The sequence below is a fragment of the Peromyscus californicus genome, unplaced genomic scaffold (genome assembly GCF_007827085.1).
Source record: "Peromyscus californicus insignis strain IS unplaced genomic scaffold, ASM782708v3 Scaffold_13__1_contigs__length_99412109, whole genome shotgun sequence".
In the NCBI taxonomy this organism is placed as follows: Eukaryota; Metazoa; Chordata; class Mammalia; order Rodentia; family Cricetidae; genus Peromyscus; species Peromyscus californicus.
The window spans coordinates 74705693-74722927 of record NW_026294424.1 but is presented as its reverse complement, the minus strand read 5'-3'; the positions used below and the strand labels follow the sequence as shown (position 1 = coordinate 74722927).

The 17235-nt window shown below is 35.8% G+C and overlaps 1 protein-coding gene across 36 annotated transcripts in view; it reads right to left on the bottom strand.

The window, feature by feature from the left end:
• Adgrl3 (adhesion G protein-coupled receptor L3) overlaps positions 1–17235 on the bottom strand; it is a 754357-nt gene that overhangs the window by 389720 nt on the left and 347402 nt on the right. For all 36 annotated transcript variants that reach the window (XM_052735282.1, XM_052735248.1, XM_052735252.1 and 33 more), the window contains one exon: positions 13900–14113. In XM_052735282.1, coding sequence (XP_052591242.1) covers positions 13900–14113 — 214 coding nt within the window. The remainder of the gene's footprint in view (positions 1–13899; positions 14114–17235) is intronic.

The window sequence follows — 17235 nt, the reverse complement described above, 5'->3', positions numbered from 1 at the left end:
TTAGTACCATCCACATCAATGTGTAGACATTTCCAGAAGTCTGATGGAAGAAAACTTCACCTTGGGATTAGAACTCCTGGTTTATGATAACCTGTGCACCCCATTTTCTGGCAAAATGAGTACTATTGCGATTTGATGGCAAGCTTGTCCAATGGGGATACATTGTTCTTTTGTTAGTATAGCAAAGAAAAATAAACTGTGCTTTGGGCTTACTGAGCCTCAAACTATGCTAACTTTGAGGCAGAAAGGCTTGGTGACCAGGGATCAAAGTATAAGAAGCAGTTGAACCAGAGTGAGCATAGACCAGGAGGCCATGGCAGGCGGAATTAACAATGCATCTGACCTTCTTTCCCAAGGGCATTTGAACCACTACATTTCCCTTTATTTACTTATTTATTTTGAACAGTTTGGATTTTTATCCCATATAGAACTGAAAAATTAAGAATATTTTTTCTTCTATGTTTAAGGGTGCTTTGTCTGTATATACAAATGGCTACCATGTGCACATCTGGTGCCTGCAGACCCCTGGAACTGCAGTTAAGGACAGTTGTGAGCCACCAGGCAGGTCCTGTAAACTGAACCTGGGTTCTCTGCAAGAGTAATAAATACTCTTGAAACACTGACCCATATCCCTAGCTACTCTTGAAAAAATTTTAATAGATATATAAACAAACAAACTACTCATAATCATCCTCAGAAAAATAAACTAGGTACCATCTGCTTATTATGAAACACATAAACTATTTGCAGACACAAGAGAGACTGAAATATTAGTTTGCAGGATGTAGAAATGGCAGCATTTCCATCCACCTGCTAAGGAAGATATAAATCTATCCTTATTTCTGATTGTACATAAGTTCTCCAAAACAAATTTTTTTTCTGTCAGACCATAGTGTACCATCAACAGACTCATCACTATAACCATTGGCATGAAGCATGATGGACAAAATAAATTTATAATAGTTTTATTTCTTAGAACATAAGTAGATTCTTTTGTTGTACTAACTGGGGGTAGGAAAATATAGAATGGGTAAAATTTTATCTTAATAACAAGTTACTCAGGCTTCATAAACAGATATAAAAATGTGTGCAAATCTTGCTCCAAAAATTGCAGGGGAAATGCATTGCTAACTGAGGTAGTGTTTACACAGAGTTTTTAAAATGTGTATAGACATAAATTAAGAACAGAGAAACATTTTTTGTAATATTATGTAGTCATTAGAAATAAAAACATGCTCTACAGAGTTGAAAGTCTGCTAGAATAAAATGAAAGAGTTCAGTTTTGGCAGGACCTATTGAATAGACAGGCAAAGCAAGGGGTGGATATTGTTTTGTATAACTTAAAAGAGAACCGAAGTCTCACTCTTGGACGTGGCTGTTAGATATTTGCTAATATCTCTATACATGGGGAAACACGGAGACTAAGAAGTAAGGATGAGGCTCAGTGGCAGAGTAATTGACGAGCATGCGCAAGAGAGTGCACATGATCACCAGGACAGGGGACGGGGAAGACAAAAAGGGGGGAGGGAAGGAGGGAGGGAAGGAGAGCCAATTTTAGAAGAGAAAATGATGGAACAATTCTATAAGAATATAAATTAAGGAACTTAGTAGAAATTAGAGACTACATGGACTACAGAAGTCTGCGCCGACGAAACAGAGTGTAAACAGGTTCAAGTTCCCGCATAAAAGTATTCTGGATTTTAGAAGTTAAATTTTATGAGCTTGAAGGAACTTCCCAGTTCTTCAGCACCCCAGAGGTCATACAATAAAATAATTTTATGTGAAAAGAGGAATAAAATATTTTTGAAATATAAGAAACACACAGACTTGCAGTGGTGGCGAACGCCTTTAATCCTAGCACTTGGGAGGCAGAGGCAGGTCGACCTCGATGAGTTTGAGGGCAGCCTGGGCTACAAAAGGAGATCCAGGACAGAAAGAACTGTTACATGGAGAAACCCTGTCTCAAAGAAAAGAAAAGAAATACACATACTCACATACTTCTGTTATGAAATACATCGGTAAACCAACATTAACAAAATCAAGATGAAATTGTCTAACAATGGTGTAAACTCACTCACTTCTAGTCCCCACAGCAACCAGCAGAGGTATTTATCCTCACAGGAGCCCCAAGAAACACATCACCTCTATATTGCTCACAGAGGCAGTGTGTACCTACTATTGGTAAGACAAAGTAATTACATCTGCTGACATCCGGGGGGAAAAAAAAATTAAAAATAAGGGAGGAAGACATGGCAGCATCAGCCTGTAATCTCATCCCTTGGGAGACAGAGGCAGGAGAAATGCCTCAAGTTTGTGTCTAGACTCATCTACACAGGTAGTCAAGCAGGGCAAAGCTACCTAGTGAAAACTTTTTCAAAATCAAAAATAAATAAATACAAATTATATGAAAAGAACAGGGGCTGGAATGCAGACCAATGCTTACTTAGCACCCTTAGGGTACTAACTCCAATCTCTAGCACGGCTAAGGAAATAAATTATTTGGATAAGAGAAAAATATATCCATGTAGTATAGTGAGTAGCTGTTCCAGCTTTGACCTGGAAGTACTACCCCCTTTGAGGCTTCCTTAACTGTCACACCTACAAGTCAGGGCCGAGACAGGAGCCCTTAGGACCTGAGATCCCTCCGGGCGGTAGTGGTGCACACCTTTAATCCCAGCACTTGGGAGGCAGAGCCAGGCGGATCTCTGTGAGTTCAAGGACAGCCTGGGCTACCAAGTGAGTTCCAGGAAAAAGCGCAAAGCTACACAGAGAAACCCTGTCTCAAAGAAGCAAAAAAAAAAAAGACCGGAGATCCGGATGTGCCGGCTCTCTTGGTTCCTGGATCCTGGACGCTGGAGGTGGACTGAGCAGTTTTCCAGAGAACACCCCTGGACTGTGCTACACCTTTCCCAAACCCTGTAACCTATCCCTTTACTTATAAGTTACCCCACAAAATAAACCTCCCTTTTAACTACATGGAGTTGCCTTAACACTACAACCAATAACGTATTTTTTAGAAAATGAAAATGTAAGCTTCTGAAGTTCTGGAGTGTTCAATAAGTAAGTTTTTTTTTTTAATCTTTACCCTAGAAATATTCTTCATAAATACTCAGATAAGCTTCTACACTATGGTCTCCTTGATATGTGTGTTTGGGTGGTTGTGGGTATTTACATATGTGACAATACAAACTGGTAAGTTGTTTGCAAATCTGTTATTCTGAAGTTGGTTTTAAAAATCATGCCACAATGAGCAAAATAAAATGTTCCTTCTTTTTTTTTTTTCTTCCCCGATAAAAAATACTGTAGCAGCTAGCGAGATGCCTCAGCTGAAAATAGCACTTGCTGCTCTTGTTAAGTATCTGAGTTCAGTTTCCAGCATCTACATGTTGGATCATAAAATCTGCACAGTTATGTGGAATCTAACACTCTCTTCTGGCCTCAGTCATCACCAAGCATGCACATGGTTCACATACATACAGGCAAAACACACATATACATAAAGTAAAAGTAAATACAATGTTAGGGGAAAAAACACCTAACAAAGCAAATATAAAGAGTTTTATTATTACTCTTTATAATATTGTAAAAGGAGTTAGTAAATGTATACCAGATGGGTATTGCTGACATTACATTGGAATTACCTTCTCATGTGCATGCATCATTTCGGGATACTTTACAGGAACTGGACAAATCACCCTAAGTAAGATCACTTAGTTTGCAGTATGTGTGTGTCCCATATCAGTCTTTTTGCGGTTTAACTTGCTCCTGTTAATTTATGGTTCTCTACACTTTGGACATAAGTTAACGAATTGTACTGCATACAACGCTATTAGTTATAGTACTTTTAATGTCACAGCACTGAATCGCTATTGGAGGAAATAATTGGCTATGAAGTCATTTGAAGGAACCCATGTTTCCCCAGTGTAACAGAAAAAGTAATTCAGACCCTGTCTTCTTAGGCAAGGATGATCTACATAGATTCCTTGGAAGGGTGAAAGGCCTTTTATGAGAATAATTTGTGGGAAAGGAGGGCCTTTTGTAACTGTAATTTCTAAAATACCTTACTGTGGTGTTTGGAAAGTTTTTTAACTGACAAAACTGATCAGAAAAAGTGGATAGTACTAAAATTACAAATATATGTGGTTTTAGGAAAACCAAAATATTAAAAATGTGAGAATATCTGTATAAAATCAGAAAGAGAAAGATATAATGTCTATAAGAAAAACAAGTACCACATGTAACAGAAACTTTCAAGGATGTGAACTTTCTGAGAGTAAATCTAAAATGAAATCACATTTACCAACAAACAAATATAAACTTCACTGTCAATATATCAAGTAATAATAATCATAACATTACTTGATTATGGTGCTTGTATTGGCGAGAGCATCTTTTGGTTTTTCATATAACTCTGACAGACCCTACTTGCTAAAATTCAAATGCCTTCAGATCTCAGTATTTAATATCTAATATAAAAAACAAAAAAAACAAAAAACACAAAATAAGAGTTGTTTAGACGAACAGCAGTGAATGCTTGAGAACAAAATGACTCTAAATAATTCAGCAGCATCAGTACTCTTTAGATGAAAAGATTTCTTTACTTCTTTCTGGCTATACAACTTGGCTAAACCAACTGCTGCATAGTCTCACTTTTGACATAACAATTCTCTCTTTTAGTCTTTTCAGTATTTTGGAGTATATTTCCTTCTTTCACATCACAATATCTCTGTAGACTTATACTTTCAGCCAAGGATTATTTACTCACCACACTAACAGGTCCAAGAAATTGCTCCAAATGTTTATTTTCTGAGATTGATAGCAACAGTAATTAGGATTACTGGCATTTTTGGAAAGACTGCAAGTATTTTATCTAATTCCAAACAAACCTATATATTTATATATTGAAATCAGTACATGTGAGTGAAGAACAGACTTTGCTTTCTCTATTTGATAATTCTAATTACAAACAGAGATGATTCACGTAGCTTATTGCTACACAAGGAATAATAAAAATATCTAACTTAATAGAAACCACTACCAGCTAATGTAATTTTTTCAAATAAACAAATATCTGGGGGATAGTGATTTTTAGCACCTTAGATAATACCATGTCCTCTTAACAAGCAATGTTTATACCCTTACATTATTTTTTTTTTACATAATCTGAACATTTATAGGGAAACAATAGTAAAATCAGTATAATAAATAAAAATAAATTCAACTCTATAATAAAGAAATTACTTCATAAGGGAAAAAAATAAAAATGAAACACATTCATTTTTATCATGTAGGAGCCAAGTCTTGCTGATGGAGATTGAATCTGTCTAAAACTCCATTATATAACACATTAGTTGCTACACAGTATTTTGTTTCTTATGTTTACTTCATGAAGAAAATGTGTATCTTCGCATTTCTACTTTGAAAGGACTCATAAAACCTCCCACTCATGAAACCTCACTATTCCTAAAGTTACAAAGAGCTATGTGTTGTGTTTATCACCAATGCTACGCAAGTTTGAAAAGATTCTCCATGTTCACTAGCAAATTTACTTTGACTGAAATTTTACTACAGATAATGGTGTACATACAAAATACAGATGTTGGTAATATTAACAAACTCATACTGCATAGTTTTAGTGTTTGATTATCTTCAACTGGAGACTCTAAAAGCAGAGAAAATGCTCCATAATTTAATAAGCTTCACAACATATTCCCAGCATCAGAAATTCAAGGCTGCCCACTCTTAATGTGAAAATGAGCATTTCTTTGTCAGCAGCAGGTAATGGTGAACACGTGGGATTTTATCTAAACCCTGTGTTTTTTAGTTGTCTCTTTCTTGAAGAACAGTACTGTTTTCCATTTCACTTGAGTGAGTCAAGCAATGGTAAAGAGTGTGGTTCATGATAACCTCTTAGTGAGTTATCAGATGCATAGGAAATTACCTGAAGATATCTCCAGATCAACTTTTAGAAATCCCATCATCTTCTCTATTGTCACACTGGGGACCAAGAACCAAATGCACAGGCTGTTGTGGACAAGCCCAATCCAAACTATCACCTATTCACAAGATAATTGAAGGTATTTATCACATCTCTTCTAATATTAGAAATACTGCATTTTGGCTTTTTTTCTTTCTTGAAAAAAACTTCCAAGCATTTTAATATTTCAAAATTCTACAGTCTGACTACAACAAAGAATAGGATGAAGTTTTAAAAACAATTTCACTAGGACTGTAGAGATGGCTCAGAGGTTAAGAGCACTGGTTTCTCTTCCAGAGGACCTGGGTTCAATTCCCAGAACACACATGGTGGCTTCCCAACCATCTGTAACTCCAGCCCCAGGGGTTCCATTGCCCTCTTCTGCCCTCAGAATGTACTGCACAGACATGATGTGCAGACACAGATGCAGGCAAAACATCCATAGAAACATAAAAACAAAGTTTAAAAAAAATCTTGAAAACAAAAACAAAAAACCTTCATTGAGCATTCACTAAAAGTGAGTAAAGTTACTCTATTAATCTCAGGTTCTGTACATCAAATATGCAACAAAAACTCTCAAGGTGAATCTATCATACCAATGCTTCTCTGCTGAAGTCTTACTTAGTATTATTTTGCTGCACTTGTTTAGTAAAGCAGTTATTAATAGTTACATGCCCCAAAGTTACTACGAACAATGTCAGTGAAAACCATCACTGGAAATTTAAGTGTCTTAGGTAACAGCTGGTCTAAAGTTCCCAAATCCCATTACTATGTCACAGAGCCCACAAGCACTGAGCGGTACCCCACTTGGAAGCCTCCTCCCGGAGGAGTAGCTTTCATGGTACCAGTAAGTGACATACAAGTTTAAAGGTGTAAAGCACCCAACAGTTCTACCCAGCTTTGATGCCTATGAGCCACAGCAATGACCAGCATGGCACAATAACCCCATGGTGCAGCAGTGGCACAGGCAGACCTTGATGGTAAGCAACAGCTCTCTCATTGGATTCAAGACTCAGTCAATCAGAAGGAAATCATGCCTGGTACAGGAAACGGAACTATTTAGGGCTAGTGAAGTCACAGATCCTGGAAGAGAATCTACAATGCTAACAGCACAAATTGCTAACTACGTTTTAAATATTTTCCCTCCTACACCCAAGAAAGTGCAGCTCCTATCCCTCTTAAAGTAAAATATGCAACAAATGGAAACCATTACCGAAAACTACAACCAATCAAAATGCACCTGTACCCAAGGCTCAGCGAACACAGTGAAAGATGGAGTAGAAAGATTTCAAGAGCCAGAGGGACAGGGAGTTGCTGTGAGACTGTGTCTCTTAGACACAACAGAAGATACATTCATGAAGTCTTACCATCATGCCAACCTAAGCAGGGACTGAACAAAGGCAACGATAGACATGCTACCATGGAAGAGAGAAAGCTCACAATGTTCAACCCTAGACAAAGAACTACAGGTAGCTAAGGAATGCTGAAGAGTGGAAAAAATAGTCTTCTCCTGGGAAGAGGATACCAATTTGTTATCCAGTACCAAGGATCAGCCCTGAAAACATGTATATACATGTAACGTTATACAGAACAAGCAGATTGCATTTATGTATTCAGGGGAAAAAGGACACAGACGCGGACATGTACACATATGTAAATAACAACAAAAGGAAGCTGTGAATTTGAACTCAAGCAAGCAGAGTACAAGGGTGAGTTTGGAGGAAGGAAAATGGAGGGGAAATGATATAATTATATTGTAATTCAAAACATAAGACATATTTTAATAAGTTGGGTCATGACATGACAAACTTGCTTTTAAAAGAATGAAATCAATAATAATCTTTATTAAAAACAGTTTCCAGTAGTACAAACCTATACATTTAGCTCCTCTGATACTTCTGTGTTTAGAATAATATCATGAAAGAATTACAGATTTTCTTTTCCCTTAAACTTTGTTAAAAAGCAAATATATACATATACATAATTAACAGATAAATTCTTTCTAAACTAAATTAATACCTAAGAGGACATGGAAGTATACGTGGAGACTGGTCATAATGGATTCTCAGATACAAAAGAAAGTAAAATGTAGGAAAATATGTCAGTGCTTTCAAGATGAGAACATTGCTGAATATCTGTGTTCTGTATATTGGGGCTGTGGAAATGGGCTACCTGTTCTCTCCTTTCTGTCTTTTAAAACAAACACGCAGGGCTGGAAAGATGGCTCAGAGGTTAAGAGCACTGGCTGCTCTTCCAGAGGTCATGAGTTCAATTCCCAGCAACTACAAGGTGGCTCACAACCATCTATAATTAGATCTGGTGTATAGGCAGAACACTGTATACATAATAAATGAATCTTAAAACAAACACACACACAAATATCAATCCAATGTGCAAAATAAATAGGTTCTGAATAAATCTGGGAAATCCATGTATTTAAAGGTTTGTTTTTGTTGACATTGTTTTGATTTTGAAGGAAATCATGAAACATCATGCAAGGGATCCATCAAAGTCACAGAGGAAAAGTGGCTCGTGTATGTGTCCCGTCTGAAACACTTACTAGGCTAAATATACACAAAATCTGCCACTGGCACCTCTTCATCTGCTGTTACAGAAGATATTTTTCAAGTACTCTAGAAATGAGTACAACAGAAACCAAGATCTTTTAGGAGCCGTAAAATCCCCTGTGGTGCTGATATCAACTGCAGTATAACTTTCAAAAGGTGAGAAACAATTCTCTCTCCCTCTCCTCTTCCCTATGTGACTGCAACATCTGAAAATATAATATTGCTAAGATACTCCTAAAACTATAATAAAATCTGGGGCTCTCGTTTTTAATTAGAAATATATATGTATATATAATATATATGTATATAATATATATAGCATGCATTTCACGACCTGTTATCCTAAGTTAATTTAAATGCTAGCGACAGACTTATTTTTGTCTTCATTTATTTTTCTGTCTCTCTCCCATGACCCCAATGAGAAGTTAAGTAAAGTTAGCTTGACTTTAAATACATGTTTTTAGCCTCAAATATGTATCAAAGGTAAACATATTTTAAAAATACAGGTTAAGTCATGGTATTGTGAGAAGAGAGGGAAATTAGCAGCAACGAATATTCTGAAACCAACTCATTTTGAAGGTTGCCCTGCTTTATAAAAGTGTTAGAAAATAATTATACTTGAAATGACAAAGATATGGCATACAAAAAACATCAGTGACAAAGGAAAGCAACAAATACAGTGAATGAGAAAGGCTACATTTAAGAACATCTTATACAAAGTCATTGTTTGAATTACAAAATGAGCAAAAACTAATTTAGGTTGTTCAAAGTCAGAACTGAGATGTCCTTAGGGAGGGGTCTGGCTAATGTTCCCTGTCTTCAACAGTTTGTTGGACACATGCATGAGCTCAGTGTGTAAAGAGTCCTTGAGCTGTACACATTTGATTTGTGCAATTTTCTATATGTACAAGTCAGTGAAATTACATGTTCACTTAAACACACACATAAACATACGCATGCCTCTCTGCAAGTGCTTTTGTAGTTTAAAAAATTATAGGCAAGCATACATATATTAAGATTATGAGACTAGTTATGCTATGATATATACTAAAAAAGAAAGCACAGAAATCATTACATATGACATTCAGATTTCTTATACTTAAAGGGATTTGATGTCCAATTTATAAGAAGGATTCCAAGTCAAAAATAAAATAAGCGAATTTATCAAGCTCATGTATGATCTAGCATTTGTATGGTATCTTAATAGCATGTGTTCCTGATTTACAAGGAAGGATTTGAAGGAAGAGTTTGACTCCAAGCATTGGCATTTTTAGAGAGGAGTGGGCCAAATGAAATGCAGGGACATCCTGAGCTGAACAACAGTAAGTTTTGAAGCCACAGTAGGAGAAGCTAAAAGAAGGAGGCCACTCCACCTGTGCCTCTTCCATGTCCTTCTGCTTACACAGCTTGCACAGAAATGAGCCAACTCTAACACCTTCCCGCCCAACAGGCTCTCTGATGTTACCTACCAGAATGAAATTTCCTCTTTTCATCTCCTCAATAAATGTAAATGAGGAAGGACTAAAATGCTTAGTAAATGATCCTGCTGGCTGCCTTTTATCTGTCCAGGATATTTTATGTGCAGGAACCATGCCTAGCTTATTTATCCATCAAGTCTGACTAACTGTCATACTGAACCCCATTCGGTACTTTCAAGAGCTGGCTGAGTTAATGACTCAAACATTAGAGTTAATAGCTGAAAGCAACACTGAATTCTAGCTGAAGTCCACATGGAACCTTCCAGAAGTTATGCAGTTGCTAAAAGTTATGTTCACACTAAGACACAAAAGCTATGTCAGATATTTCTTCTAAAAGAGTCTCTAAAATACCTAAGCACAACATGCAAAGAATAGAAGGCATGGAAATATCAAAGTTGAAGGAGTTGTTAATGAGCGTAACTAAATCAGAGAGCATTACATCTTTACCCATTTAGACACTAAAATTGGTTGCACTGAAAAACATTGATTTGGTATTCCTGAAACTTACAATCAGAAAAAAGAGAGAACATGCTGTGTGGTAACTTGGACTACCTGATGTACACATACAATAAGGAGAAATGTGAAGTTTCAGAAGGATAAATAAATGTACAATGTCATTTGAACTAATCCTTCAGTATGAAAAGGATAGAGCAATAAATATAGAATATTAAGGAGGCTAAGCAGATGAGAACAATGTCATGATCATTTAGATTTGGTAAAAGTAGGTACAGTGTGTGTGTGTGTGTGTGTGTGTGTGTGTGTGTGTGTGTGTGTGTGTGTATTCCCTGCAGATCAAACCCAGAGCTCAAAGCCATCCCAGGCTCAAGTCTAGGCAATTCTGAGGACTCTGAACAAATGGGATGCCAGATAGGACAGCTCTACTGCAGACAAATGTGGACATCTTGTCATATCTCTTTTAATTCAATGCTCAAATTTTTCATACTTAATTTAAAAGTTAGTTCAAATTTCAATTTATGTAACTTTTCCAAAATTTACATAAAATGCATTTTATGTGTCTTTGTCTCATCTGTATAAAGGCTACATTTAAGTGAGTAAGTTAGAAGGGTTTTTTTTTTTTCACAAGTTTATGCAAGGATATAATAACAATAATTTTTACTTATAATACTTTGTAATATTTTGTACTTTTGTACTTTGTAATAATCTTCCCTCAAGACATACTTAATATTTATACACTGAGACAATCTTTTTTTAAATGCTTAAATTTGACAACGAAAAAATCCATTTATCTAATATATACTTCAGAAATGTTACTTGTCATTTTTATTTCATTTTAATGTATTCACCTACTTAACATATCCATGTTATTAGCACAGTATCCCTATCACCATCATTTAACATGCTCTGGCTGGCATGACATTGTAGCAGTTTATTATAAAGGAGATGGGTAGCCTTGGCCATCTGACCAGAGGGTCTCAAACTTCTCTCTATGAGGATCAAAATATTTATTTTGCAAACTGAAAATGCAGTAGACCTAACAGTCCAAAGGTGAATGGCCACAGTCATCTGACAGCTTGAAAAATCTCTATTCAGAACTTACTAGGAGGATTTACTCAAAGGATTTAGTTAGTGCTGAAGGCAGGCTTCCATTACAGATTTGCCACTATGTGTATATAACCTACATACTTCAGTTTATTGAGAGGATCCATTACTAATAATTTTTGTAGTAATTACAAGATTAATGGATTGTTTTTAAACGGTATTAATGAATACACTAAAACAATTTCAAGTTAATGCTTCTGATATATACTTCATTTACATAAACATAAAAAACTAGGATCCTTCATTTAGTACACTTACTATGGAATCTATTCAATCTTATGTTTGATTACATAACTGAAATAAATGACTATTAGCCACTATGCTACTCATCATAAACCTTTCCAGGGGGAACATTACACCAGCATGAGTAAAAAAGGACTTAAATCCTCTTAAATATAACATATTATTTAAATTAGATAGAAGTTTGTCAGTTTTATAATACAGACAGACACACAAGTAAACAATGTATCCAACTCTTATCAAATGGACCCTTAATTTCAAAATTTTATGTTTTTCCAGCATCTGTTTTAGCAACAGACAAACCAAATCCCATGACATGTGTGAAGAGAAGTATCCTTCAACATCTTTCAAATGGCCTGCTCATTGGACATGTAAGTTATAATTTCTTCTAGTAATTTATACATCTATCATTAGCCTAAAGACATTGATTCTAATAGTGTACGAACCACACACAAAAATACACAAAATTTTAAATATTAAGATAAAATGAGGCCAGTGAGACAGCTCGGTGGATAAAGAAGCTTGCCTCCCAAAGCTGGAGATTTTAATTTAATCCCTGGACTCGGGTAAAGCTGGAAGGAGGAAGCCAACTCCATAAAATGGTCCTTTGACCCCTATGCATCCACAATGACATGTGTGTACTTCCTGCACAGTGGACACACAAACAACAGTAAATTATTTTAAGAGCAGAAAAATGGTTAAAATAAGGATAGTTTTTGTAAGCCAAAATAGAGATGATTCCAACTCTGCTGCATGTCTTACTATTTACCTCTGAGGTTAGGGACAGAGTAGTGGGCATTGCTTTCTGTTTGTGTCTAGTCTTCAATTTGGTGAGTTTTCTGTGTATTTTAATTTCTGCTCATTTAAAATAATTCCTTAATGGAATAATAAAAATTATCTGAGTAAAAATCCTTATGAAAAAGTGACCCTATCCAATTATAAAATTATTCAGAAAAGTTATCACTTACTGATGCATTACTTAATAACTAATCATGCCGACAAAGTAGGAAGCATGGATATATATACAAAGTGCATAACAATTTATTTCTGAGAAATCATCGAAATAGTGAACAAATGTTTAATGTATGTATCTCTCTCTTTCACTCTATATAGATATATATATGTGTGTGTGTGTGTATATGTATATATGTATATGTCTCTCTATAAATAATTAACTTTATTTATAAAGAATTTTTATTATGATAAATCTTAAATCTTCTTTGTATGAAAATAAACGTATCCCCTCCAAATCAAACATTTTCCCTTGTCTCATGAAATTATATGCTACCTTACTTCATGTATTTCAACATGGTAATAATTTAAATAGACAACAGTATTAAATACATTTCAAGTAACATATTGTAAATTAGTATTTTCTTCATTGTTTTCCAAGGTCAAATAATCCTTCATCAATGATCTTTTACTGTGTTTTTGTTAATGATTATATAAATTACCCATTTATTTGATTATTTTATTTTTATTTATGTGTATGTGTGTGTTGGCTTATCTGCATGTGCACCACGTGTGTCCAGGTGTCAATAGAGGTCAGAAGAGGAGGTCAGAGACCCTGGAACTGGAGTCACAGACAGTAGCTGGTGTTTGGTTCCCGTGTGGGTTCTCTGTAAGAGCACCGACTGCTCTAAATCACTAGGCAGTATCTCTGGACCCTGACCCAGCTTTCTGTTTTCTCTATTATTCTTACATAATTAGGAAATAATTATGAATAAGACTATTTCTGCACTTGTATTTTAGTGAAAATTCTGGAAAAAATATGAATTTTTTTCTCTTAGATAACCAAATCATTTTTAAAGAACACTGTCGGAACATAACACCAGGCAGAGTGCATCATTAAACTTACTAATAGTGTTAATAAGTTTTCTATTGCCCAAGTGCCATGGTGGGGATTACAGCACCAACCATTCCAGAGACAGGAGGAGTGATCTACAGTGGAAACTGCCAAATTCTTCTAAAACATGCGCCACTTTATAGTCTTATCCACACTCAGTCTATCAAGCAGATTTATGTTGAATCTTGATATATGTGCAAGGAAGAAGTCTGGAGGCTGGAGGCACCGTACCTTTGAGACATAATCTTATAGGCATCTGGCAGATAACATCGGATATTCTCCATCTGAGCAGGGTCAGAGTCACAGATCTTGTCATCTGTCCTCCCGTAGTTGGCACTCTCGATCATGATGACGTCTGTGCCAGGACAGCGGAGCTCAATGGGGTAGCTCTCACAGGAGAGCTCTCTGCGGACCACTGCCATGGGAATTGGGGCACGGCTGAAAGCTGGAGGAGGAGGAAGAGGGAGAAAAGACATCATCATCATCATCATCATCATCACTGTATATGCAAGGACATTACGTGCATTTGCTTCCCCAGCATCTGGGTTAACCTGAACAAGGGCTAACACAGCTAGGATTCATCATTTAAAGTAATACAGAATATTTCTCCTCTTAGTAACAACAAATCACAACCTCCCCTAATCTAACAATAAATTCTTAAATCCTAAATTTGTTTCTACAGAACAGTGGCAAAAAAGAAACTCTGAATTTTTAATGTGAAATTGATTGTCTAAGAGAAGCATATGCCAAATGTAGATAACTGTTTTGAAAAACATTTAAAAAATATAGTTCACCAATTCCATACTACTTTTCAAAATTAAATATAACCAATTCATATAAATTTAGCCAATATTATAAACAAACAATAGCATATGGTGTCTATTTTCATTTACTACCTTATTTCTATAAAAAAAAAGTTTTCATTTTTTGCCTATATTATTTCTTTTTTTGTGACTTATGTGCCCAAGTTTATACATGGTATATTGTAAAAATATTGTAATATCACAAAATATCCACATGAATCCTCTACGGCTGTTACAAGCAAATGTTCAGATTCTCACATTTTAAGTGATTGGTGTATATATATATACTTAATTTTGCTGCAGAAGATTTCGGTTCATGCCAATTTTAACATTTTCCCTTTCCCTTTCCAGGATATCATTGGAAGAAAGTTAAATGTTTAATTGTCATAAAAACTGACCAAGTCTCCCTTAAAACATATAACTGAAATTATAGCTGAAGTATTTACCAACCTTTAAAGAAGTAGATTTAAAAATAAGAGACATAGTCGTGGGTAAACATAAGGGACAGATTAAATTTGCACAGTTGGTTAATTCCGTAATGAGTGCATCCATAATAATAGTATTTACAATAGTGGATCTTTCCATTGCTTTCTAAGCACGAAATGTGGAAGAAAAGGCTGTGAGGAGATGGGGATGTGAAAAGATGCAGCAGAACAAGGTTAATGTTCTAACAATTTTGACCTCAGAAACAATGGTTGCTTTGAAAACATCTGTTCTTTCAAATTTTAAAATGATAGACTTGCCGGGCGGTGGTGGCGCACGCCTTTAATCCCAGCACTCGGGAGGCAGAGGCAGGCGGATCTCTGTGAGTTCGAGGCCAGCCTGGTCTACAGCGCGAGATTCAGGAAAGGCGCAAAGCTACACAGAGAAACCCTGTCTCGAAAAACCAAAAAAAAAAAAAAAAAAAAAAAAAAAAAAAAAAAAAAAGATAGACTTATCATATTTCTATGTTTGTGTCATAGACTCTTTGTAAAACTACTGATCATGTTTGTGGTGGTATTGTGTTCCGCAAAATGTTGTGTACCCCAATAAACTTATCTGGGGTCAGAGAAGAGAAAAGTCACTAGATATTTAGGATAGGCATTAATAGCACACGCCTTTAATCCTAGCATTCCAGAGGCATAAATCCATCTCTTCAAGGATACAGCCAAGCATGGTGACTCACACCTTTAATCCCAGGGAGTGATGGTAGAAAGGAAAGATATATAAGGCGTGAAGACCAGAAACTAGAAGCATTTGGCTGGTTAAGCTTTTAGGTTTTGAGCAGCACAGTTCAGCTGAGAGCCATTCGGATATGAGGACACAGAAGCTTCCAGTCTGAGGAAACAAGATCAGCTGAGAAGTTGGCCAGGTGAGGTTAGCTGTGGCTTGTTCTGTCTCTCTGATCTTCCAGTATTCACCCCAATAACTGGCTTCAGGTTTGATTTTATTAATAAGACCTTCTAAGATTTATGCTACACATGTTACCTAAAGTCGTTGTGGCTAGGGCTAGCGTGAGGACTCAGAGTTCCGGAGTACATACTACTCTTGTATAGGATCCAAGTTTAGCTGCCAAGACCCATATCAGGGGGCTCACAACTGTCTGCAACTCCAGATACTGAGGATCTGACATTTTCTTCTGGCCTTTTTGGGCATCTACACTTATGCATATGTACCCAGACACAGGCACACATGTTTACATATAAGTAAGAAAAATTTTTTAAAGATCTTTAAAAAATAAGAAAAAGTACTTCTGGCTGCATTGTTCACTTGGTCCCATTTATATTTCCTTTATGCTCTATTTTCCTTCTCTTCCACACACACACACACACACACACACACACACACACACACACACAAATGTAGCACACCCGTAACATTGATCACAGACATCATGATCCTCATGACATTAGCATCACGAAGTCTTATTATAATGTTATTTTCTTAGTTTACTTTGGGTCACATTTTGGCAGGGTATTATCACAAAGAAGAAATTTAATTCCTACTGTTCCTAAAATAAAATATTCCTGTTTACCATTCAGAAATCTGCATAGCAGTCAAACATGCACACTTTTCTGATATCAAGATTTTACCTTCAAGAATAAAGACAGTTTTGCTTATTTGAATTTAAAAGTAAAAACATGAATGATTAAAAAATGCTCCAGTTCATGAAACCAGTTTCATGACTTTTGTCTGTTAATGGAATCACATGGATGTGTTCTTTTTCAGAAAACATATTTAAACACATAAATTTTAGAATGCCTTAAAATAAATTTTGAACATTTGTTAAGAGACAATTTATTCCTTAACCTTGATACAGCTATTTAAGGAGAATTATTTTGTAGCTGTTCTGGATGCCGTATTTATCTGGTTAATACTATGCTGATTTAGTCAATTCAGTTGAAATCAAGTAAATTTAACAAAGAAACAACACATAAGCAAACCACACCAACAGAGCCCATGTTGGTCTAAGTGGACAATTTGGCTGATTAAACTCATCAGTCATTTTTGTCAAAACACTGACATAGCTTTAATCTGGGTTGTCACTGTCAAAAATATCATTAAGAACCAAACACTAGACAGATGCAAAGTCAACTAAAATGTGGAGGCCCAAATTTTCCATGTTATCTATTTTGGACCTATAAAGATGACCCCCCCCACACCTCTGTGATATTTTGTACAAAGCTCCAAGTTCAATTGTAGAAACTTTTTTCCTTTTAACATAAAATTCATCCATTTCGGTAACCCAGTGACAAAACACAAATGATGTATGCATTGTTTAAAG